The sequence below is a fragment of the Hyperolius riggenbachi genome, chromosome 1, assembly GCF_040937935.1.
Source record: "Hyperolius riggenbachi isolate aHypRig1 chromosome 1, aHypRig1.pri, whole genome shotgun sequence".
Lineage (NCBI taxonomy): Eukaryota > Metazoa > Chordata > Amphibia > Anura > Hyperoliidae > Hyperolius > Hyperolius riggenbachi.
This window is the reverse complement of record NC_090646.1, coordinates 664611559-664638164: the sequence shown is the minus strand read 5'-3', so window position 1 is coordinate 664638164 and position 26606 is coordinate 664611559. Positions and strand designations below refer to the sequence as shown.

Here is a 26606-nt window from a genome sequence, read left to right as displayed (position 1 = left end):
CCATTGTTTACATCTATTCTCTCCTCTAAACACCCACTAATTACCCATCAATCACCTATCAATCACCCCCTATCACCACCTGTCACTGTTACCCATCAGATTAGACCCTAATCTACCCCTTGCGGGCACCCAATCACCCGCCCACACGCTCAGATTGCCCTCAGACCCCCCTTTATCAATTCGCCAGTGCAATATTTACATCTGTTATTCCCTGTAATAACCCACTGATCTCCTGTCAATCACCTATCAATCACCCCCTGTCACTGCCACCCATCAATCACCCCCTGTCACTGCCACCCATCAATCAGCCCCTAACCTGCCCCTTGCGGGCAATCTGATCACCCACCCACACCAATAGATCGCCCGCAGATCCGACATCAGATCACCTCCCAAATCCATTGTTTACATCTATTCTCTCCTCTAAACACCCACTAATTACCCATCAATCACCTATCAATCACCACCTGTCACTGTTACCCATCAGATTAGACCCTAATCTACCCCTTGCGGGCACCCAATCACCCGCCCACACGCTCAGATTGCCCTCAGACCCCCCTTTATCAATTCGCCAGTGCAATATTTACATCTGTTATTCCCTGTAATAACCCACTGATCTCCTGTCAATCACCTATCAATCACCCCCTGTCACTGCCACCCATCAATCACCCCCTGTCACTGCCACCCATCAATCAGCCCCTAACCTGCCCCTTGCGGGCAATCTGATCACCCACCCACACCAATAGATCGCCCGCAGATCCGACATCAGATCACCTCCCAAATCCATTGTTTACATCTATTGTCTCCTCTAAACACCCACTAATTACCCATCAATCACCTATCAATTACCCCCTATCACCACCTGTCACTGTTACCCATCAGATTAGACCCTAATCTACCCCTTGCGGGCACCCAATCACCCGCCCACACGCTCAGATTGCCCTCAGACCCCCCTTTATCAATTCGCCAGTGCAATATTTACATCTGTTATTCCCTGTAATAACCCACTGATCACCTGTCAATCACCTATCAATCACCCCCTGTCACTGCCACCCATCAATCACCCCCTGTCACTGCCACCCATCAATCAGCCCCTAACCTGCCCCTTGCGGGCAATCTGATCACCCACCCACACCAATAGATCGCCCGCAGATCCGACATCAGATCACCTCCCAAGTGCAGTGTTTACATCTCTTCTCTCCTCTAAACACCCACTAATTACCCATCAATCACCCCCTATCACCACCTGTCACGGTTACCCATCAGATTAGACCCTAATCTGCCCCTTGCGGGCACCCAATCACCCGCCCACACCTCAGAACGTCCTCAGACCCCAGCCCTGATCACCTCGCTAGTGCATTGCTTGCATCTATTTCCCCCCTCTAATCACACCTTGAGACACCCATCAATCACCTCCTGTCACCCCCTAGCACACCTACCCATCAGATCAGGCCCTAATTTGCCCCGTGTGGGCTCCTGATCACTCGGCCAAACCCTCAGGTCCCCCTCAGACCCCCTTCCGATCACCTCCCCAGTGCATTGATTGCATCTATTTTCCCCTCTAACCGCCCCCTGAGACACCCATCAATCACCTCCTGTCACCCCCTAGCACTCCTATCCATCAGATCAGGCCCAAAACATCCTGTCATCTAAGAGGCCACCCTGCTTATGACCGGTTCCACAAAATTTGCCCCCTCATAGACCACCTGTCATCAAAATTTGCAGATGCTTATACCCCTGATCAGTCATTTTGAGAAATTTGGTTTCCAGACTACTCACAGTTTTGGGCCCGTAAAATGCCAGGGCAGTATAGGAACCCCACAAGTGACCCCATTTTAGAAAGAAGACACCCCAAGGTATTCTGTTAGGTGTATGATGAGTTCATAGAAGATTTTATTTTTTGTCACAAGTTAGCGGAAATTGATATGTATTGTTTTTTTTTTCACAAAGTGTCATTTTCCGCTAACTTGTGACAAAAAAAAAATCTTCTATGAACTCACCATACTCCTAACAGAATACCTTGGGGTGTCTTCTTTCTAAAATGGGGTCACTTGTGGGGTTCCTATACTGCCCTGGCATTTAAGGGGCCCTAAACCGTGAGCAGTAGTCTAGAATCCAAAGGCCTCAAAATGACCTGTGAATAGGACGTTAGGCCCCTTAGCGCACCTAGGTTGCAAAAAAGTGTCACACATGTGGTATCGCCGTACTCAGAAGAAGTAGTATATTGTGTTTTGGGGTGTATTTTTACACATACCCATGCTGGGTGGGAGAAATCTCTCTGTAAAAGGACAATTGTGTGTAAAAAAAAATCAAACAATTGTCATTTACAGAGATATTTCTCCCACCCAGCATGGGTATGTGTAAAAATACACCCCAAAACACATTATACTACTTCTCCTGAGTACGGCGGTACCACATGTGTGGCACTTTTTTGCACCCTAAGTGCGCTAAGAGGCCCAAAGTCCAATGAGTACCTTTAGGATTTCACAGGTCATTTTGCGACATTTGGTTTCAAGACTACTCCTCACGGTTTAGGGCCCCTAAAATGCCAGGGCAGTATAGGAACCCCACAAATGAACCCATTTTAGAAAGAAGACACCCCAAGGTATTCCGTTAGGAGTATGGTGAGTTCATAGAAGATTTTATTTTTTGTCATAAGTTAGCGGAAAATGACACTTTGTGAAAAAAAAAACAATTAAAATCAATTTCCGCTAACTTGTGACAAAAAAAAAAAATCTTCTATGAACTCACCATCCTCCTAACGGAATACCTTGGGGTGTCTTCTTTCTAAAATGGGGTAATTTGTGGGGTTCCTATACTGTCCTGGCATTTTAGGGGCCCTAAACCGCGAGGAGTAGTCTTGAAACAAAATTTCTCAAAATGACCTGTGAAATCCTAAAGGTACTCATTGAACTTTGGGCCCCTTAGCGCAGTTAGGGTGCAAAAAAGTGCCACACATGTGGTATCGCCGTACTCAGGAGAAGTAGTATAATGTGTTTTGGGGTGTATTTTTCCACATACCCATGCTGAGTGGCAGAAATATCTCTATAAATAGACAATTGTGTGTAAAAAAAATAAAACAATTGTCATTTATGGAGATATTTCTCCCACCCAGCATGGGTATGTGTAAAAATACACCCCAAAACACATTATACTACTTCTCCTGAGTACGGCAATACCACATGTGTGGCACTTTTTTGCAGCCTAACTGCGCTAAGGCGCCAAAAGTCCAATGAGCATCTTTAGGCTTTACAGGGGTGCTTACAATTAGGCACCCCCCAAAATGCCAGGACAGTGAACACACCCCACAAATGACCCCATTTTGGAAAGTAGACACTTCAAGGTATTCAGAGAGGAGCATAGTGAGTCCGTGGCAGATTTCATTTTTTTTTTGTTGCAAGTTAGAAGAAATGGAAACTTTTTTTTTTTCTTTTTTTTGTCAGAAAGTGTCATTTTCCGCTAACTTGTGACAAAAAATAAAATCTTCTATGAACTCACCATGCCTCTCACTGAATACTTTAGGATGTCTTCTTTCCAAAATGGGGTCATTTGGGGGGTATTTGTACTATCCTGGAATTTTAGCCCCTCATGAAACCTGACAGGTGCGCAGAAAAGTCAGAGATGCTTGAAAATGGGAAAATTCACTTTTGGCATCATAGTTTGTAAACGCTATAACTTTTACCCAAACCAATAAATATACACTGAATGGGGTTTTTTTTTATCAAAAACATGTTTGTCCACATTTTTCGCGCTGCATGTATACAGAAATTTTACTTTATTTGAAAAATGTCAGCACAGAAAGTTAAAAAAATCATTTTTTTGCCAAAATTCATGTCTTTTTTGATGAATATAATAAAAAGTAAAACTCGCAGGAGCAATCAAATAGCATCAAAAGAAAGCTGTATTAGTGACAAGAAAAGGAGGTAAAATTCATTTAGGTGGTAGGTTGTATGACCGAGCATTAAACCGTGAAAGCTGCAGTGGTCTGAATGGAGAAAAAGGCTCTGGTCCTTAAGGGGCGAAAAGACTGTGGTCCTGAAGTGGTTAAACCTAGTGGAATTAGACTGTTCTGAGTGTACATCCATTCAGTTTCTCGGCGTGACATTTTTTCATTAAAGTTGCCTCCTCTCCAGTCTCTATCCACACTTTGGATCGCATAGAATCTAAAAGTCTGTAAACTGCTTGCATGATGTTCCTTAAAATGTTTACTAAGTGGTAGTTTATTATTCCCACTCTTTATGTTATTCAAAACGTGTTCCCCTATTCTGGAAAGCAGCTTTCTCTTTGTTCTCCCGACATATTGCTTTTTACAGCCACATTCAGTAATGTATATTACACCTGTACTGTTACAGTTCACTTCACCCATTACATTAAATCGCTCATGGGTCACCATAGATTCAAAATCAGTTACTGGTGCACAATATTTGGTGTTTTTACAGGGAACACAGAAACCGCATCTCTTAAAGGAGCCTTTCTTCTTTTTGAATTTTTGTGGTTCATTCACAGTTGGTGCAATCAGGTCTCTGATATTATTAGCTTTGCTGAAAATAAATGTCGGTCTCTATCACAAGATCTCATTTAAAGTTTTATCTTTCTGAAGAATCTCCCAGTATTTCTCTATAATCTTTTTTTTTTATGTCTCTCGATTGGTGATTGTATTGCATTTTATTGCTTGGTGCTTGTATTATTTTTATTGCTATTATTATTATTGCTTGTATTATTTTTATTGCTTGGTGATAGTTCATCTTTAGTGCTTTCCATGAGAAAATGTATGCGTGCTCAAACACCAAGTTTAACCCTAGCAAGTCTGGCTTTGCAAATCTGGCCTAATTGGCTATTCATGAGGCAATGCTCATGCAAATATGCATTTGCTTTCGCATGCCAAACTATGCAGGGTCAAAAAACCAATACCGCAAAGCAGAGATTATTAACTGCCTCTGTGGATTTACACAAACCATGTACAGTTGGTGAGCCTTGAAGACAGGGTTGGGGAACACTGGACTATATAAAGACTGCCTCTTCCTCCAAACAATTGCCAGAACCTCATTCCCAGTAGGTCTGTGTTCCTGGGCACTCCTGTTCCTTGATTCCCAATTCTTGTTCCTTGTTTGCTGATCTGATAACCTGTTGCTGAACCTTTGCTTGTCCTGACTCTGCTTCTGCTTATTCCTCTGTGCCTCGCCTGTATCTGATTACCTGTTGCTGACCCTGATATTCTGTTCTGACTTGTCATTGCCTGTTCCTTGTGATACCACACCATTTGTATATATTTGTATGTACACTCACCTAAAGGATTATTAGGAACACCATACTAATACAGTGTTTGACCCCCTTTCACCTTCAGAACTGCCTTAATTCTGCATGGCATTGATTCAACAAGGTGCTGAAAGCCTTCTTTACAAATGTTAGCCCATATTGATAGGATAGCATCTTGCAGTTGATGGAGATTTGTGGGATGCACATCCAGGGAACGAAGCTCCCGTTCCATCACATCCCAAAGATGCTCTATTGGGTTGAGATCTGGTGACTGTGGGGGCCATTTTAGTACAGTGAACTCATTATCATGTTCAAGAAACCAATTTGAAATAATTCCAGCTTTGTGACATGGTGCATTATCCTGCTGGAAGTAGCCATCAGAGGATGGGTACATGGTGGTCATGAAGAGCTGGACATGGTCAGAAACAATGCTCAGGTAGCCCGTTGCATTTAAACAATGCCCAATTGGCACTAAGGGGCCTAAAGTGTGCAAAGAAAACATCCCCCACACCATTACACCTCCAACACCAGCCTCAACAGCGGTAACAAGGCATGATGGATCCATGTTCTCATTCTGTTTACGCCAAATTCTGACTCTATCGAGACTCATCAGACCAGGCAACATTTTTCCAGTCTTCAACTGTCCAATTTTGGTGACTTCGTGCAAATTGTAGCCTCTTTTTCCTTTTTGTAGTGGAGATGAGTGGTACCCGGTGGGGTCTTCTGCTGTTGTAGCCCATCCATCTCAAGGTTGTGTGTGTTGTGGCTACACAAATGCTTTGCTGAATACCTCGGTTGTAACGAGTGGTTATTTCAGTCAACATTACTCTTCTGATCAGCTAGAATAAGTTGACCCATTCTCCTCTGACCTCTAGCATCAACAAGGCATTTTTGCCCACAGGATTGCCTCATATTGGATGTTTTTTCCTTTTCACACCATTCTTTGTAAACCCTAGAAATGGTTGTGTGTGAAAATCCCAGTAAGTAACTGAGCAGATTGTGAAATGCTCAGACCAGCCCGTCTGGCACCAACAACCATGCCACGCACAAAATTGCTTAAATCACCTTGCTTTCCCATTCTGACACTCAGTTTGGAGTTCAGGAGATTGTCTTGACCAGGACCACACCCCTAAAAGCATTGAAGCAACTGCCATGTGATTGGTTGATTAGATAACTTCATTAATGAGAAATTGAACCGGTGTTCCTAATAATCCTTTAGGTGAGTGTATATATTCATCGTTATTTGCATTAGTTAGATAGGTTGGATTGCACATGTTTATATTGCACATTCTCAGTTGGTTGGTGATCACTTGGATATATTTGCTGTGAATGTGGGTTGCATATGTTTGCATCTTATTTGCATCATAGTATATATGTATACAGTATATCACTGCAATGCACTTCCTGGTTGTTTGTACATAGCCTGCTGAGCATTTGGTTGCATTTATATTTGCATGCATTGTATGGTTTTCAAAAAACACTTTTGCACACTATTGTTCCTGTTTCAGTGTCAGCATTTCTGTAAATTGTGGTCATTCCTTGCAATGCCTGCTTGCTTCGTGACAATTACTACATTCAGTAATTCTGAAAACAGCAGAGTTTATGGAGCATTGGTAAAATGTCCTTTCATCAAGGCTGTTACCGCATAAAAAAGTTGAAGTTACTGAGCAGTGAGGTAAATTACCAACTTGTGTGGTAAACGCCTCAATAAGTGTCAGTAAATGTCAATTCATGAAGATCTGAGCATGCCGTAAAGCCCAGGAACATGTTCCCTAATTACCGGCAGCTCTTATTTGTCAAAAAACAGCTTTGAATGCCTTCCATGTGCATATCCCCATGATTGACAGGAGAAGAGAGCCAATAGTGCCTGTGATAGGGCGCAATGCTTCCTCAGGCGGAACAAGCTTTTCTACCCCCCCCCCCCCCCCCCAGACAGCAGAGAAGAGAAAACAAACAAAAGACGTTTCCCCTGCCTCCCTTCAGAGGTTTAACCTGTTTGAAGATGCAGAGGAGCTGGGGGGGAAATCACCTAAGCATGGCAAGTGTAATAGTGTAATGTCTCTTGGAGTTCATCTAAGCTGTGGCAAATAAATAGAATGTTAAAGCGGACCTGAACTCATAACGTCCTCTCTGCTCTAAAAGCATGACCTTTACACACAAAAAGAAAACTTTGTTGCAGCTGATACATACCCTAAAATACATCTGCAGCGTTTCTACTTTCTGATTCATGGGAGCAGACATATGGCTAACATCCAGTGCTTTCAAATTAGCTTATCTGCCATCTCTGCCATGGCAGTCATGTGACACAGGGGAGAGGGAGATCAAATTGCAACTTGTGATTAGTCACAGATGAGGGAGGATTAGACAGGCTAAACTCTCTAAATACACACAAGGTGCATTTCTCTCTGTTTTTCTTCTGTCCTGTGCAAGAGTTCAGGTCCACTTTAAGAAAGACTTAGGCCCAGTGCACACCGAGCGGTTTTGGATGTGATCTTCCAGCCGCATCCGCCTGTAAAGCATGCTCGGCTAATGTATTTCAATGGGATGGTGCACACCGGCGGTTTGAGGTTTTTAGCAAACCGCAAACGCGCCTCCTGCTGCACGTTTGCTGTTGGCAGAAGCATTTTTGCCTCAATGTAAAGTATAGGAAAAACGCAAACCGCTCTGAAAAACGCTAGATCAGAGCGGTTTTCCAGGCGTTTTTGTTACAGAAGCTGTTCAGTAACAGCTTTACTGTAACAATATATGATATCTGCTACACAAAACCGCACCCAAAACCGCTAGGTATGTTTAGAAAAGTCTCTAAACATGCCTAGAATCCCTCTGAAATCTGCTCCAAAAACTCGCTAGCATTTTGTGGATCTGCTAGCAGTTTTGGTGTGCGCTGGGCCTAAGGCATCTTTCACAGTGTGACGTTAAAGTCGCTCGTTAGAAAATGTTTCAACACAGAGTAACGCACAGCAATACTAAGTCTGTGCGACATTTACAGTGCACACGTTGCGTTGTGTGTAACATGTAGTGTTATTAGAAAGTGCTGCATGCTGTGCGTCTTGCAATGAATCTGCTGCGTTATTTGAGTTGCACATGCTCAGTCATTTTTTCTTTTAACTGTAACACATGCGCCATTTTCATTCCACCGTAAACTGTGCGACCAAAACGGCGCACCAAGAGGCGCATAAATAACGTCCAAGTTAAAGTCTATATGCGATGTGTTAGGGCTGCGTTGTGCGACCTTAACGTTGCACTGAAACGCAACGTCCTACTGTGAAAGAGGCCTAATAGACAGATTTAGAGCGAGCAGAGGCAGTATAACAAACATGTACATTCTAAAGCAGGGGTAGGGAATCTTGGCTCTCCAGCTGTGATAAAACTACAAATCCCAGCATGCATTTGCCTTTATTAATCATGACTGTGGCTGTCAGAATCCTGCAATGCATTGTGGGACTTGTAGTTCCTTAACAGCTGGAGAGCCAAGGTTCCCTACCCCTGTTCTAAAGGGATGTCGGGATGCCTCTTACTATTGTATTGCATTCACTGCACGGAACAGCTTGTAACACAGAAACAGCTCCACTCTCCTCTGCGGTTACGGTACAGATTTTTGTGAATTAAACCATATTATTTTGGTAAATTACCAAACTTCTACCGTACCTGTGACAATATTGATGAATTAGAAAAAAAGGCTAAAATACTGAATGCAGTATTTTCCAGACTTGTTTTATTTATCGTACAGCCTTTGATGAATTGATGCCATTGTCTATATTCTCCTTCAGGGATCTCATGGCCTGTCTGTCACTCTTGTGATGTTATGTTCTGAGCCAGGGTTTTTCTTTTATTCAGGACCTTTTGCGTCTGAATTTGTTTATGTACTTTTCCAAGGTAGGGTTTTTTCCATGTTGGGGGGTCCATCTGGATTTTTTTGTAGATCTTGTGTGTGTTGGCTCATTATCTGTTGTATTGCAGGTCTCCTTATCACAGTAGTGTTCCTTGAATCACAGCCTTCTGAAGAATACCTCTATATCACCATACAGTGCAATCTTGTCTATGGGTCTCACTATTAATGATACCACATCTAATCTCCCAGTCCCCACACACTGTCATTCCCATGGACACAGCTTAAATGATCTTTGAGATACTGCCCTGGAGGGTGGCTTTACATCACAGAAAGAGAGACTAACAGCAGAAACGAAATGTGTACATTGGTTCATATCTGTAGATAAAATATTGAACACGGATACCAGTTTCTCAAAATTGGGATGAGGTTGACGATATTTAATGGTGTACTTCTTTTTCAGCCTAGACAAACTGTATCCATTCTTACTCTTATTCTTTTAATTCACAATGTCTTGCTCTTGCTTTATTGATGATAGAACCATATTTGATTAACATGCCTCACATGAAAGCTTTGTGGTGTATCAGCAGCAGTGGGGCTGGATTTTAGTGCTGAGGACCGGAAGCTCTCCTCTTAAAGAGACTCTGGAGCGAGAATAAATCTCGCTTCAGAGCTCATAGTTAGCAGGGGCATGTGTGCCCCTGCTAAACCGCCGCTATCCCGCGGCTAAACGGGGGTCCCTTCACCCCCAACCCCCCCCGCATACCTTGGTCGTAGATTTAGTCGTGATTTATTGCTTCCAGGAGGCAGGGCTAACGGCTGCAGCCCTGCCTCCAGTCGCGTCTATCAGCGGCGCATCGCCGCCTCTCCCCCGCCCCTCTCAGTGAAGGAAGACTGAGAGGGGCGGGGGAGAGGCAGAGATACGCGCTGACAGACGTGCGTGGGGCAGGGCTGCTGCGGTTAGCCCTGCCCCAACCAGGAAGAGGGGATGCGCAGCACGGAGGGGGATTTGGGGGTGAAGGGACCCCCGTTTAGCGGCGCGATAGCGGCGGTTTAGCAGGGGCACACATGCCCCTGCTAGCTATGAGGTCTGAAGCGAGATTTATTCTCGCTTCAGACTCTCTTTAAAGGGAAGATCCACGGTTAAAAAAAAATACAAATCTACTTACCTGGGGCTTCCTCCAGCCTGTGGCAGGCAGGACGTGCCCTCGACGCCGCTCCGGAGGCTCCCGGTCTTCTCCGGTGGCGCACCCGACCTAACCAGGCCGGGTCCCAGGTTGGGGTCTTCTGCGCTCCAACGTGCATCTTACGCGGGCGCGCTGATGTCATCGGACGTCCTCCGGGCTGTACTGCACAGGCGCAGTAGTTGTGTGACTGCGCAGTACAGCCCAGAGGACGTGAGATGCACGTTGGAGCGCAGAAGAGCCCGACCTGGAAGCCGGCCTGGCCAGGTCTCTCTTTAAGCATCCAGCATAGGGCACAGCAGGCAAGCTGCTCTTTAGGGATTGATTAAAATTATTGATTAATGTTAAATGAATTAAACATTTTTTCATTAGATTTAAGTATAAATCATCAAATTGTATGCAGTTTTTATAGATTTCTGGTAATATTCTTCTCTTGCAGTTTGGAGGATAATGGTGTGCCTTCCAGTTGCTGCACCCACCTGGCATCCTGGATAAGGAATAACCAGACTCTGAAGAAGCTGGTCCTGTCACGTAACAGTCTGGGGGGTGATTTCAGTGACCTGATGGCGGCTCTGCCAACAAGCCGGATAGAGGAATTAGAGTGAGTATAACAGCCCTGATTGCAGCAGAGATCAGCAGAATTATTTCACTTTATTTCATCATCATTTTCCATTTTTACATTCCTCAATAGTGACACCCATTGCAGTGACTGGGGGAGGGATTATGGGGGATTGTGGCTGGTTTGGGGGTACATCCATACTGCAGCCCCCAGTACACCTGGCTCTGTGTATATGTGACACCCATTGCAGTGACTGGGGGAGGGATTATGGGGGGATTGTGGCTGGTTTGGCGTACATCCATACTGCAGCCCCCAGTACACCTGGCTCTGTGTATATGTGACACCCATTTCAGTGACTGGGGGAGGGATTATGGGGGGATTGTGGCTGGTTTGGGGGTACATCCATACTGCAGCCCCAAGTACACCTGGCTCTGTGTATATGTGACATCCATTGCAGTGACTGGGGAGGGATTATGGGGGGATTGTGGCTGGTTTGGGGGTACATCCATACTGCAGCCCCAAGTACACCTGGCTCTGTGTATATGTGACATCCATTGCAGTGACTGGGGAGGGATTATGGGGGTGTGTGGCTGGTTTGGGGGTACATCCATACTGCAGCCCCCAGTACACCTGGCTCTGTGTATATGTGACATCCATTGCAGTGACTGGGGAGGGATTATAGGGGGATTGTGGCTGGTTTAGGGGGTACATCCATGCTGCAGCCCCCAGTACACCTGGCTCTGTGTGTATGTGACACCCATTGCAGTGACTGGGGGAGAGATTATGGGGGATTGTGGCTGGTTTGGTGGTACATCCATACTGCAGCCCCCAGTACACCTGGCTCTGTGTATATGTGACATCCATTGCAGTGACTGGGGAGGGATTATAGGGGGGGGATTGTAGCTGGTTTGGGGGTACATCCATACTGCAGCCCCCAGTACACCTGGCTCTGTGTGTATGTGACACCCATTGCAGTGACTGGGGGAGAGATTATGGGGGATTGTGGCTGGTTTGGGGGTACATCCATACTGCATCCCCAGTACACCTGGCTCTGTGTATATGTGACACACATTGCAGTGACTGGGGGAGGGATTATGGGGGATTGTGGCTGGTTTGGGGGTACATCCATACTGCAGCCCCCAGTACACCTGGCTCTGTGTATATGTGACATCCAGTGCAGTGACTGGGGAGGGATTATGGGGGGGATTGTGGCTGGTTTGGGGGTACATCCATACTGCAGCCCCCAGTACACCTGGCTCTGTGTATATGTGACATCCATTGCAGTGACTGGGGAGGGATTATGGGGGGTTGTGGCTGGTTTGGGGGTACATCCATACTGCAGCCCCCAGTACACCTGGCTCTGTGTGTATTTGACACCCATTGCAGTGACTGGGGAGGGATTATAGGGGGATTGTGGCTGGTTTGATGGTACATCCATACTGCATCCCCAGTACACCTGGCTCTGTGTGTATGTGACACCCATTGCAGTGACTGGGGGAGGGGTTATGGGGGATTGTGGCTGGTTTGGGGGTACATCCATACTGCAGCCCCCAGTACACCTGGCTCTGTGTATATGTGACATCCATTGCAGTGACTGGGGAGGGATTATAGGGGGGGGGATTGTAGCTGGTTTGGGGGTACATCCATACTGCAGCCCCAGTACACCTGGCTCTGTGTATATGTGACACCCATTGCAGTGACTGGGGGAGGGATTATAGGGGGATTGTGGCTGGTTTGATGGTACATCCATACTGCATCCCCAGTACACCTGGCTCTGTGTGTATGTGACACCCATTACAGTGACTGGGGGAGGGGTTATGGGGGATTGTGGCTGGTTTGGGGGTACATCCATACTGCAGCCCCCAGTACAACTGGCTCTGTGTATATGTGACATCCATTGCAGTGACTGGGGAGGGATTATTGGGGATTGTGGCTGGTTTGGGGGTACATCCATACTGCAGCCCCAGTACACCTGGCTCTGTGTATATGTGACAAACATTGCAGTGACTGGAGAGGGATTATGGGGGATTGTGGCTGGTTTGGGGGTACATCCATACTGCAGCCCCCAGTACACCTGGTTCTGTGTATATGTGACACCCATTGCAGTGACTGGGAGAGGGATTATGGGGGATTGTGGCTGGTTTGGGGGTACATCCATACTGCAGCCCCCTGTACACCTGGCTCTATATATATGTGACACCCATTGCAGTGACTGGGGAGGGATTATGGGGGACTGTGGCTGGTTTGGGGGTACATCCATACTGCAGCCCCAGTACACCTGGCTCTGTGTATATGTGACACCCATTGCAGTAACTGTGGAGGGATTATGGGGGGATTGTGGCTGGTTTGGGGTACATCCATACTGCAGCCCTCAGTACACCTGGCTCTGTGTATATGTGACACTCATTGCAGTGACTGGGAGAGGGATTAGGGGTGGATTGTAGCTGGTTTGGGGTACATCCATACTGCAGCCCCCAGTACACCTGGCTCTGTGTATATGTGACACCCATTGCAGTGACTAGGGAGGGATTATGGGGGGATTGTGGCTGGTTTGGGGGTACATCCATACTGCAGCCCTCAGTACACCTGGCTCTGTGTATATGTGACACCCATTGCAGTGACTGGGGGAGGGATTATGGGGAATTGTGGCTGGTTTGGGGGTACATCCATACTGCAGCCCCCAGTACACCTGGCTCTGTGTATATGTGACATCCATTGCAATGACTGGGGGAGGGGTTATGGGGGTGTGGCTGGTTTGGGGGTACATCCATACTGCAGCCCCCAGTACACCTGGCTCTGTGTATATGTGACACCCATTGCAGTGACTGGGGGAGGGATTATGGGGGGATTGTGGCTGGTTTGGGGTACATCCATACTGCAGCCCCAGTACACCTGGCTTTGTGTATATGTTACACCCATTGCAGTGACTGGGGAGGGATTATGGGGGGGATTGAGGCTGGTTTGGGGGTACATCCATACTGCAGCCCCCAGTACACCTGGCTCTGTGTATATGTGACATCCATTGCAGTGACTGGGGAGGGATTATGGGGGGATTGTGGCTGGTTTGGGGGTACATCCATACTGCAGCCCCAGTACACCTGGCTCTGTGTATATGTGACACCCATTGCAGTGACTGGGGAGGGATTATGGGGGGATTGTGGCTGGTTTGGGGTTAAAGCCATACTGCAGCCCCAGTACACCTGGCTCTGTGTATATGTGACATCCATTGCAGTGACTGGGGAGGGATTATGGGGGATTGTGGCTGGTTTGGGGGTACATCCATACTGCAGCCCCCAGTACACCTGGCTCTGTGTATATGTGACACCCATTGCAGTGACTGGGGGAGGGGTTATGGGGGATTGTGGTTGGTTTGGGGGTACATCCATACTGCAGCCCCCAGTACACCTGGCTCTGTGTATATGTGACATCCATTGCAGTGAGTGTGGAGGGATTATGGGGGATTGTGGTTGGTTTGGGGGTACATCCATACTGCAGCCCCAGTACAACTGACTCTGTGTACATGTGACATCTATTGCAGTGACTGGGGAGGGATTAGGGGTGGATTGTAGCTGGTTTGGGGGTACATCCATACTGCAGCCCCAGTACACCTGGCTCTGTATATATGTGACACCCATTGCAGTGACTGGGGAGGGATTATGGGGGATTGTGGCTGGTTTGGGGGTACATCCATACTACAGCCCCCAGTATACCTGGCTCTGTGTATATGTGACATCCATTGCAGTGACTGGGGAGGGATTATGGGGGGATTGTGGCTGGTTTGGGGGTACATCCATACTGCAGCCCCAGTACACCTGGCTCTGTATATATGTGACATCCATTGCAGTGACTGGGGGAGGGATTAAGGGTGGATTGTAGCTGGTTTGGGGGTACATCCATACTGCAGCCCCAGTACACCTGGCTCTGTGTATATGTGACATCCATTGCAGTGACTGGGGGAGGGATTATGGGGAATTGTGGCTGGTTTGGGGGTACATCCATACTGCGGCCCCCTGTACACCTGGCTCTGTATATATGTGACAAATAATGGCATTCCCAGGCTGTAGACAAGTGATTAACTATTTATGCAGCGCGGTCATGAGCTTCATGTACGCATCGGCAGCTGCTACAGCCGCAGCAATGTGCTAGTCACGTCCCTGCAGTTTGCTGTGCTGTGCGGGCGATCCTGTGGGCAGATGCCCGCGATCGCGCTGTTGCTGGGAGCAGGGGGAATGGCTGCAAGGGACAAATGTCCCCTGTGCCAATCCATACATGTCCACCGAGAATAAACACTGTTTTTGTTCAAAAACAGTGTTTATTCTTAAATCTCCCACCGTTTATTCTTAATCTCCCACCGTTATATCCGCTGCCCCAATCTTAAATTTATGAATAGGGACAAAGTTCCCATTCATTAATGTCCCCGCAGGCACTGTGATCGCAGGCTTCAATGGGAGCTTGCATCACCTCCCTAGTTACAATGTAGCAATACATTGTTTCCTAGTTACAATGTAGCAATACATTGTTTCCTAAGTACGCTAATAGGATTTTGCTCAGCGGGGGACATCTTGTGGCCGAATAGTAAAATTACACCTACACCTTAAGGGAATAAAAAAAAAACCAATATCTATGACAAGAGTGCATATTATTATTAAAAAATGGGCTAAAAAGTAGTATAGATGTAAAACTGAAAAAATGCACCTTTATTTCCCCCAAAAATATTGTCACCATACATTATACTAGGGATATATTTTAAACATTGCAATAACCAGGACAAATGGCCAAATAAAATGTGTGGCTTTTTATTTTGGTAGCATGAATTATTTTAAAACTATAATGGCTGAAAACTGAGAAATAATGAATGGTTTCCTTTTTGTCTTATTGTTCCCATTATAATGCATTTAGAATAAAATAATTCTTAGCATAATTTACAACCCAAAGAAAGCCTAATTTGTGGCAAAAAAAACAAGGTATAGATCATTTTGTTGTGATAAGTGGTGATAAAGTTATTGGGGAATGAAAGGGAGGAGCACTGAAATGTGAAAATTCCTTTTGTCCATAAGGGAAAAAATACCTGCTGGCTGAAATAGTTAAGTGGCCACGTCTGCAGATTCTGTGTTGTCTATAAGAGCCATTCAGATGTGTCCCTAGTCACAGTATCTATTGTCCACCACAACATTTCTGCCCCCCATATACTATATATGCCGACACACAATGACAGTCTACAGAGATGGACAACATCTGTTCTCACTAGTGCTTTCTATGAAAATCAGACGACACAAGAATATTAAAACTCCGCCCCAGCCCCTCCCAAATCAGGAGTCCCTTGCTGTGCATTGTTAGCGGGTCATAGTGTCCACTGTGAGCCTGGCCTCATCCCTATATATGATGGACACACTGGCTTGTCTCACAGAGAAAATCGCCAAACACCATTATAATCACAGAGTGATTTTATAGAGGGTTTTTTTCCTCTTTTTTTTCTTTTGTGATTTTGTAGGGACTTGCGACTTTGCAGTATTCCGGCATGTTTAACAGAAGCACAGTCACTGGATAATGCTGCCGGCACCGTGTTTGGCAGGTTTTAAAAGTTGAATTGCTCCAGTGGGATCACCCTTAGGCCTGGTTCACACTGCAAGAGATTTTTAAGTGCTAGTGATTTGATAAGCTCTTGCTAATATAATGCTATTGGGAATTTTTATAAAATCACATCACTCCAGTGAGAACACACACATAGCATTACATTAGCAAGAGCTTTACAAATCACAAGTGCTTAGCTTTAAAAGACTAGATTCTGAAACTAAAGAGGACTTCCCTTCTGAATGTGTAAGATTTCTTCTGAATCCTACCTTTCAAACTACTGATCCGTCCACGTCAGCTCTCCAATTAGCTTATACGCTATTGCAAGGAGATCTGTTTGTGTGGGCTTATGAGATTTTGAAAAACATTTCCTGGAATGATAATCTTTATCAGTTTCTTACATTGATTTTTTCCCACTGGTTTAAACTGCCTTGTTTACCACTCATTCTTGATGAGTATATATCTGCTAATCAGTCAGCTGTTCTATCCCTTCCAAGCTCTTGCAGTGTGAACCAGCACATATAGGGCCTGATTCACAAAGCGGTGATAACTCAGTTATCACGCCTAAAAGACTTTAGGCATGATAACCTTTGCACCACACTGGTGAAAAGCCAGTTTAGGCGTGATAAGTTTAGGTGTGATAAGTTTAGGCATGCTAAGTTTAGATAAGTGTAGATAGCGTACAAAGTCCCGCACGCAAAGCAGCGCCATTAAACTCTATGCGAAGTGCACCAGACTTTGCTAGCGCAAAACTTTTGATCAGCTGTGCACTGTGGTGCTAACGCAGTTGGTGCTTAAACTTAGCATGCCTAAACTTATCACACCTAAACTTATCACGCCTAAACTTATCACGCCTAAACTTATCACGCCTAAACTTATCACACCTAAACTTATCACACCTAAACTTATCACACCTAAACTTATCATGCCTAAACTGAGTTTAGGTGTGATAAAGGGCTTTTCACCAGGGTGCTAACTGTTAGCACCGCTTTGTGAATCAGGCCCATAGGATCACATTAGCAAAGCACTTGTAGTGTGAACCAGATCTAACGTACACATGCACATAGCTTTCGCCTCTTGCATCACACTTGCATCACACATAACTATTCACTTAGCAGGGTGTGTGAAAATAGCATATGAAAATCCATATAAGCTCCCTCGGTGATATAAAGTGTTTCCTATAACAGAAATGCTGTTTTCAGCTCTATTTCATATGTAAGCAAGGACATCCGTACTGAAAGACTAATTGCAATTCCTGATATCAATGTAGGGACACCTTTATTTAGCACATGATGGAGTCTCCTGTAATTGTCTGGTAACATCTCCTCTGTGCAGGGCCGCCGTTATCATTAAGGCAAAGGGGGCATTTGCTCCGGGGCCCCTAACTCCTGAGAGCCCCCCACGCAGCAAGACACCCAGACACAGACTGGAGAGTTCATCATCACTCCACTCTCATAGTGGGACAGACACAGCGGAAGCAGAGAGGTGGGGAGGTGCTATTGGGAGCTCAGTGGAGACAGCAGTGGAGGAGATGCAGCCCCCGGAGCTTCACACACGCTGATAGAGACCAGAGCAGACAGCATGTATTATCAGGCTGGATGACATGCTGCTTGAGAGGGGAGCCAGAAGTTGTGGGCTGCTCATCAATTCCTGCACAAGGTGACACCCATGTCAATGTGCTGCTGACCTGCCCTAGACGTCTATCAGAACAAAGGGATTTGTATTTTATGACAGCTCCTCTTCTCACACCACAAAAGTCTTTGTGCAGAATAGCTGTCATTTCACACTGAGCACCCATTGCCACCGTTCCCAAGTAACTAGTGCAGCACATGGTACCCCTGGAGGCAGCCTTTACCAGTCCCACCCCATTGAACTCTATATACCCCTGCAGACATCAGCATCTCTTTGCTTACTGTCCCAGTGATACTTTGCTGGACTCTGCCTTGGTCCCTCTGTGTGCCCTGACCCTGAGCTGCAGTGCTGGGCTCTGCCCTGGTCCCTCTGTGTTCCCTGTCCCCGAGCCACAGTTCCAGGGGTGCAGCTAAGGTTTTTGTGGCCCCAAGCAGACTGTAGTAAGTGGCCCCAGGCGAAAAATGGGTGTGGCTATCCCGCATAAGTGGGCGTGGCCATGACATGTGGGTGGAGCGGGAGGGCGGATTGGGGTGGGGCTGTTTGCGGGGAAAAATGGATGTGGGGGTGATTGAGGCGCAACAGTTACCCCAGTCACCAGAAATTAAAAACGCAATTTGTGCAACATTTCAACAGAAAACAAACACAATTTGTGCAACATTTCAACAGAAAACAAACACAATTTGTGCAACATTTCAACAGAAAACAAACAGAATTTGGGCCACATTTCAGCAGAAATCAAACGCAATTTGGGCACTTTTTAAGCAGAAATCAAACGCAATTTGGGCCACATTTCAAGCAGAAATCAAACGCAATTTGGGCACATTTTCAGCAGAAATCAAACGCAATTTGGGCACATTTTCAGCAGAAATCAAACGCAATTAGGGCACATTTTCAGCAGAAATCAAACGCAATTAGGGCCACATTTTCAGCAGAAATCAAACGCAATTAGGGCACAGTTCAGCAGAAATCAAACGCAATTAGGGCACATTTTCAGCAGATATCAAACGCAATTACGGCACATTTTCAGCAGAAATCAAACGCAATTAGGGCACATTTTCAGCAGAAATCAAACGCAATTAGGGCACAGTTCAGCAGAAATGAAACGCAATTAGGGCCACATTTTCAGCAGAAATCAAACGCAATTAGGACACAGTTCAGCAGAAATCAAACGCAATTAGGGCCACATTTTCAGCAGAAATCAAACGCAATTAGGGCCACATTTTCAGCAGAAATCAAACACAATTAGGGCACAGTTCAGCAGAAATCAAACGCAATTAGGGCACAGTTCAGCAGAAATCAAACGCAATTAGGGCCACATTTTCAGCAGAAATCAAACGCAATTAGGGCACAGTTCAGCAGAAATCAAACGCAATTAGGGCCACATTTTCAGCAGAAATCAAACGCAATTAGGGCCACATTTTCAGCAGAAATCAAACACAATTAGGGCACAGTTCAGCAGAAATCAAACGCAATTAGGGCACAGTTCAGCAGAAATCAAACGCAATTAGGGCCACATTTTCAGCAGAAATCAAACGCAATTAGGGCACAGTTCAGCAGAAATCAAACGCAATTAGGGCACATTTTCAGCAGAAATCAAACGCAATTAGGGCACATTTTCAGCAGAAATCAAACACAATTAGGGCACAGTTCAGCAGAAATCAAACGCAATTAGGGCACATTTTCAGCAGAAATCAAACGCAATTAGGGCACATTTTCAGAAGAAATCAAACGCAATTAGGGCACAGTTCAGCAGAAATGAAACGCAATTAGGGCCACATTTTCAGCAGAAATCAAACGCAATTAGGGCACTTTTTCAGCAGATATCAAACGCAATTAGGGCACATTTTCAGCAGAAATCAAACGCAATTAGGGCCACATTTTCAGCAGAAATCAAACGCAATTAGGGCACAGTTCAGCAGAAATCAAACGCAATTAGGGCACATTTTCAGCAGAAATCAAACGCAATTAGGGCCACATTTTCAGCAGAAATGAAACGCAATTAGGGCACAGTTCAGCAGAAATCAAACGCAATTAGGGCACATTTCCATAAGAAATCAAACGCAATTAGGGCACAGTTCAGCAGAAATCAAACGCAATTAGGGCCACATTTTCAGCAGAAATCAAACGCAATTAGGGCACAGTTCAGCAGAAATCAAACGCAATTAGGGCACATTTTCAGCAGAAATCAAACGCAATTAGGGCACATTTTCAGCAGAAATCAAACACAATTAGGGCACAGTTCAGCAGAAATCAAACGCAATTAGGGCACATTTTCAGCAGAAATCAAACGCAATTAGGGCACATTTTGAGAAGAAATCAAACGCAATTAGGGCACAGTTCAGCAGAAATTAAACGCAATTAGGGCCACATTTTCAGCAGAAATCAAACACAATTAGGGCACAGTTCAGCAGAAATCAAACGCAATTAGGGCACTTTTTTAGCAGATATTAAACGCAATTAGGGCACATTTTCAGCAGAAATCAAATGCAATTAGGGCCACATTTTCAGCAGAAATCAAACGCAATTAGGGCACAGTTCAGCAGAAATCAAACGCAATTAGGGCACATTTTCAGCAGAAATCAAACGCAATTAGGGCCACATTTTCAGCAGAAATCAAACGCAATTAGGGCACAGTTCAGCAGAAATCAAACGCAATTAGGGCCACATTTTCAGCAGAAATCTAACGCAATTAGGGCACATTTTCAGCAGAAATCAAACGCAATTAGGGCACAGTTCAGCAGAAATCAAACGCAATTAGGGCCACATTTTCAGCAGATATCAAACGCAATTAGGGCACAGTTCAGCAGAAATCAAACGCAATTAGGGCACATTTCCAGCAGATAAGGGCTGCAAAAAGAAAAGAATTTACTCACCTGGCACTGGCACAAGTCTTCTCTCCCCGTCTCCTGGCCGGCTCCTCAGGCGCGCAGTTGCCACGGAGCTCCCTCCCTCCTCCAATCTCCCACGCTGATTGAATGCAGGGCTACGGGAAGATGGCCACCCGAAGCCCTGTACTGGAGACATAAATAGTCTCCAGAGCAGGGCTTCGGCGGCGGCCATCTTCCCGTAGCCCTGCTCTGCTCTGCCAGCCCCGCAGGGCTGCGGGAAAACAGTGACGTCACGCCGACGTCACGGAGCCGCCGAGGCCCCTAAGATCTTGAGGCCCCAAGCGGCCGCTTGGTCTGCTTTATGCCTTGTGGCGCCCCTGCACAGTGCTGGGCTCTGCCCTGGTCCCTCTGTGTGCCCTGACCCTAAACTGCAGTGCTGGGCTCTGCCCTGGTCCCTCTGTGTGCCCTGTCCCCGAGCAGCAGTGCTGGGCTCTTCCCTGGTCCCTCTGTGTGCCCTGATCCTGAGCCGCAGTGCTGGGCTCTGCCCTTGGTCCCTCTGTGTCCCCTATCCCCGAGCCACAGTGCTGGGCTCTGCCCTGGTCCCTCTGTGTGCCCTGACCCTAAACTGCAGTGCTGGGCTCTGCCCTGGTCCCTCTGTGTGCCCTGACACCGAGCTGCAGTGCTGGGCTCTGCCCTGGTCCCTCTGTGTGCCCTGACCCTAAACTGCAGTGTTGGGCTCTGCCCTGGTCCCTCTGTGTGCCCTGACCCCAAGCTGCAGTGCTGGGCTCTGCCCCTGGTCCCTCTGTGTGCCCTGACCCCGAGCTGCAGTGCTGGGCTCTGCCCTGGTCCCTCTGTGTGCCCTGATCCCGAGCCGCAGTGCTGGGCTCTGCCCTTGGTCCCTCTGTGTGCCCTGACCCCGAGCTGCAGTGCTGGGCTCTGCCCTGGTCCCTCTGTGTGCCCTGACCCTAACCTGCAGTGCTGGGCTCTGCCCTGGTCCCTCTGTGTGCCCTGACCCCGAGCTGCAGTGCTGGGCTCTGCCCTGGTCCCTCTGTGTGCCCTGACCCTGAGCCGCAGTGCTGGGCTCTGCCCTTGGTCCCTCTGTGTGCCCTGACCCCAAGCTGCAGTGCTGGGCTCTGCCCTGGTCCCTCTGTGTGCCCTGAGCTGCAGTGCTGGGCTCTGCCCTGGTCCCTCTGTGTGCCCTGACCCCAAGCTGCAGTGCTGGGCTCTGCCCTTGGTCCCTCTGTGTGCCTTGACCCCAAGCTGCAGTGCTGGGCTCTGCCCTGGTCCCTCTGTGTGCCCTGACCCCAAGCTGCAGTGCTGGGCTCTGCCCTTGGTCCCTCTGTGTGCCCTGACCCCGAGTCACAGTGCTGCGCTCTGCCCCTGGTCCCTCTGTGTGCCCTGACCCCGAGCTGCAGTTCTGGGCTCTGCCCTGGTCCCTCTGTGTGCCCTGACCCCGAGCTGCAGTGCTGGGCTCTGCCCTGGTCCCTCTGTGTGCCCTGTCCCAGAGCTGCAGTGCTGGGCTCTGCCCTTGTCCCTCTGTGTGCCCTGACCCCGAGTCACAGTGCTGCGCTCTGCCCCTTGTCTCTCTGTGTGCCCTGTCCCCGAGTCACAGTGCTGCGCTCTGCCCCTGGTCCCTCTGTGTGCCCTGACCCCGAGCTGCAGTGCTGGGCTCTGCCCCTGGTCTCTCTGTGTGCTCTGTCCCCGAGCTGCAGTGCTGGGCTCTGCCCCTGGTCTCTCTGTGTGCCCTGACCCCGAGCTGCAGTGCTGGGCTCTGCCCCTTGTCCCTCTGTGTGCCCTGACCCCAAGCTGCAGTGCTGGGCTCTGCCCTGGTCCCTCTGTGTGCCCTGTCCCCGAGCAGCAGTGCTGGGCTCTTCCCTGGTCCCTCTGTAGTGCTGGGCTCTGCCCTGGTCCCTCTGTGTGCCCTGACCCCGAGCTGTAGTGCTGGGCTCTGCCCTGGTCCCTCTGTGTGCCCTGACCCTGAGCTGCAGTGCTGGGCTCTGCCCTGGTCCCTCTGTGTGCCCAGACCCCAAGCTGCAGTGCTGGGCTCTGCCCTTGGTCCCTCTGTGTGCCCTGACCCCGAGTCACAGTGCTGGGCTCTGCCCCTGGTCCCTCTGTGTGCCCTGACCCCAAGCTGCAGTTCTGGGCTCTGCCCTGGTCCCTCGGTGTGCCCTGACCCCAAGCTGCAGTGCTGGGCTCTGCCCTGGTCCCTCTGTGTGCCCTGACCCCAAGCTGCAGTTCTGGGCTCTGCCCTTGTCCCTCTGTGTGCCCTGACCCCAAGCTGCAGTTCTGGGCTCTGCCCTGGTCCCTCTGTGTGCCCTGTCCCCGCGCCACAGTGCAGGGCTCTGCCCTGGTACCTCTTTGTGCCCTGTCCCCGAGCCACAGTGCTGGGCTCTGCCCCTGGTCCCTCTGTGTGCCCTGATCCCGAGCTGCAGTTCTGGGCTCTGCCCTGGTCCCTCTGTGTGCCCTGACCCCGAGTTGCAGTGCTGGGCTCTGTGCCCTGACCCCGAGCTGCAGTTCTGGGCTCTGCCCTGGTCCCTCTGTGTGCCCTGTCCCTGAGCCGCAGTGCTAGGCTCTGCCCTGGTCCCTCTGTGTGCCCTGACCCCGAGCAACGGTGCTGCGCTCTGCCCCTGGTCCCTCTGTGTGCCCTGTCCCTGAGCTGCAGTGCTGCGCTCTGCCCCTTGTCCCTCTGTGTGCCCTGACCCCGAGCAACGGTGCTGGGCTCTGCCCTGGTCCCTCTGTGTGCCCTGTCCCCGAGCAGCAGTGCTGGGCTCTTCCCTGGTCCCTCTGTAGTGCTGGGCTCTGCCCTGGTCCCTCTGTGTGCCCTGACCCTGAGCTGTAGTGCTGGGCTCTGCCCTGGTCCCTCTGTGTGCCCTGACCCTGAGCTGCAGTGCTGGGCTCTGCCCTGGTCCCTCTGTGTGCCCTGACCCCAAGCTGCAGTGCTGGGCTCTGCCCTTGGTCCCTCTGTGTGCCCTGACCCCGAGTCACAGTGCTGGGCTCTGCCCTGGTCCCTCTGTGTGCCCTGACCCCGAGTCACAGTGCTGGGCTCTGCCCTGGTCCCTCTGTGTGCCCTGACCCCGAGCTGCAGTTCTGGGCTCTGCCCTGGTCCCTCTGTGTGCCCTGACCCCAAGCTGCAGTGCTGGGCTCTGCCCTGGTCCCTCTGTGTGCCCTGACCCCAAGCTGCAGTTCTGGGCTCTGCCCTTGTCCCTCTGTGTTCCCTGACCCCAAGCTGCAGTGCTGGGCTCTGCCCTGGTCCCTCTGTGTGCCCTGACCCCGAGTCACAGTGCTGGGCTCTGCCCCTGGTCCCTCTGTGTGCCCTGACCCCGAGCTGCAGTTCTGGGCTCTGCCCTGGTCCCTCTGTGTGCCCTGACCCCGAGCCGCAGTGCTGGGCTCTGCCCCTGGTCCCTCTGTGCCCTGACCCCGAGCTGCAGTTCTGGGCTCTGCCCTGGTCCCTCTGTGTGCCCTGTCCCCGCGCCACAGTGCTGGGCTCTGCCCTGGTACCTCTTTGTGCCCTGTCCCCGAGCCACAGTGCTGGGCTCCGCCCCTGGTCCCTCTGTGTGCCCTGATCCCGAGCTGCAGTTCTGGGCTCTGCCCTGGTCCCTCTGTGTGCCCTGACCCCGAGCTGCAGTGCTGGGCTCTGTGCCCTGACCCCGAGCTGCAGTTCTGGGCTCTGCCCTGGTCCCTCTGTGTGCCCTGTCCCTGAGCCGCAGTGCTAGGCTCTGCCCTGGTCCCTCTGTGTGCCCTGACCCCGAGCAACGGTGCTGCGCTCTGCCCCTGGTTCCTCTGTGTGCCCTGTCCCTGAGCTGCAGTGCTGCGCTCTGCCCCTTGTCCCTCTGTGTGCCCTGTCCCTGAGCTGCAGTGCTGGGCTCTGCCCTGGTCCCTCTGTGTGCCCTGACCCCGAGCTGTAGTGCTGGGCTCTGCCCCTGGTCCCTCTGTGTGCCCTGACCCTGAGCTGCAGTGCTGGGCTCTGCCCTGGTCCCTCTGTGTGCCCTGACCCCGAGCTGTAGTGCTGGGCTCTGCCCCTGGTCCCTCTGTGTGCCCTGACCCTGAGCCGCACTGCTGGGCTCTGCCCTGGTCCCTTTGTGTGCCCTGACCCCGAGCTGCAGTGCTGGGCTCTGCCCTGGTCCCTCTGTGTGCCCTGACCCCAAGCTGTAGTGCTGGGCTCTGCCCTGGTCCCTCTGTGTGCCCTTCCCCCGAGCTGCAGTGCTGGGCTCTGCCCTGGTCCCTCTGTGTGCCCTGACCCCGAGCGGCAGTTCTGGGCTCTGCCCTGGTCCCTCTGTGTGCCCTGACCCTGAGCTGCAGTGCTGGGCTCTGCCCTGGTCCCTCTGTGTGCCCTGACCCCGAGCTGCAGTTCTGGGCTCTGCCTTGGTCCCTCTGTGTGCCCTGACCCTGAGCAACGGTGCTGCGCTCTGCCCCTGGTCCCTCTGTGTGCCCTGTCCCTGAGCTGCAGTGGTGCGCTCTGCCCCTGGTCCCTCTGTGTGCCCTGTCCCCGAGCAGCAGTGCTGCGCTCTGCCCCTGGTCCCTCTGTGTGCCCTGTCCCTGAGCTGCAGTGCTGGTCTCTGCCCTGGTCACTTTGTGTTCCCTGTCCCTGAGCCACAGTGCTGGGCTCTGCCCTGGTCCCTCTGTGTGCCCTGACCCTGAGCCACAGTGCTGGGCTCTGCCCTGGTCCCTCTGTGTGCCCTGACCCCGAGCTGTAGTGCTGGGCTCTGCCCTGGTCCCTCTGTGTGCCCTGATCCTGAGCTGCAGTGCTGGGCTCTGCCCCTGGTCCCTCTGTGTGCCCTGACCCTAAACTGCAGTGCTGGGCTCTGCCCTGGTCCCTCTGTGTGCCCTGCCCCCGAGCCACAGTGCTGGGCTCTGCCCCTGGTCTTTCTGTGTGCCCTGAGCTGCAGTGCTGGGCTCTTCCCCCATGGCCCTCTTTGTGCCCTGTCCCCGAGCTGCAGTGCTGGGCTCTGCCCCTGGTCCCTCTGTGTCTCCAGACCCCGAGCTGCAGTGCTGGGCTCTGCCCCTGGTCCCTCTGTGTCTCCAGACCCCGAGCTGCAGTGCTGGGCTCTGCCCCTGGTCCCTCTGTGTGCCCTGTCCCCGAGCTATAGTGCTGGGCTCTGCCCTGGTCCCTCTGTGTTCCCTGATCCCGAGCTGCAGTGCTGGTCTCTGCCCTGGTGCCTCTGTGTGCCCTTACCCCGAGCTGCAGTGCTGGGCTCTGCCCCTGGCCCTCTGTGTGCCCTGATCCTGAGCTGCAGTGCTGGGCTCTGCCCTGGTCCCTCTGTGTGCCCTGACTCCGAGCCACAGTGCTGGGCTCTGCCCTGGTCCCTCTGTGTGCCCTGCCCCCGAGCTGCAGTGCTGGGCTCTGCCCTGGTCCCTCTGTGTGCCCTGACCCCGAGCAACGGTGCTGGGCTCTGCCCTGGTCCCTCGGGGTCCCCTGTCCTCGAGCCACAGTGCTGGGCTGTACTCCTAGTCCCTCTGTGTGCCCTGACCCCGAGTCACAGTGCTGCGCTCTGCCCCTGGTCCCTTTGTGTGCCCTGTCCCTGAGCTGCAGTGCTGGGCTCTGCCCTGGTCCCTCTGTGTGCCCTGACCCCGAGTTGCAGTGCTGGGCTCTGCCCTGGTCCCTCTGTGTGCCCTGACCCCGAGCTGCAGTGCTGGGCTCTGCCCTGGTCCCTCTGTGTGCCCTGTCCCTGAGCTGCAGTGCTGGGCTCTGCCCTGATCCCCAGACGCGTATCTGGAGGGATGCAGACATGACACGTGCCCCAGGCGACCTC

At 50.0% G+C, this 26606-nt stretch overlaps 1 protein-coding gene across 1 annotated transcript in view; it reads left to right on the top strand.

Annotated features, from left to right (window-relative positions):
* Nucleotides 1-16404, top strand: part of LOC137544105 (NACHT, LRR and PYD domains-containing protein 3-like) — a 230620-nt gene extending 214216 nt beyond the window's left edge. The window contains exons 8-9 of the mRNA XM_068265174.1: nt 10706-10867; nt 16317-16404. Of these exons, the coding sequence (XP_068121275.1) occupies nt 10706-10867; nt 16317-16404 (250 nt within the window). The remainder of the gene's footprint in view (nt 1-10705; nt 10868-16316) is intronic.
* The last annotated feature ends 10202 nt before the right edge of the window (nt 16405-26606 follow it).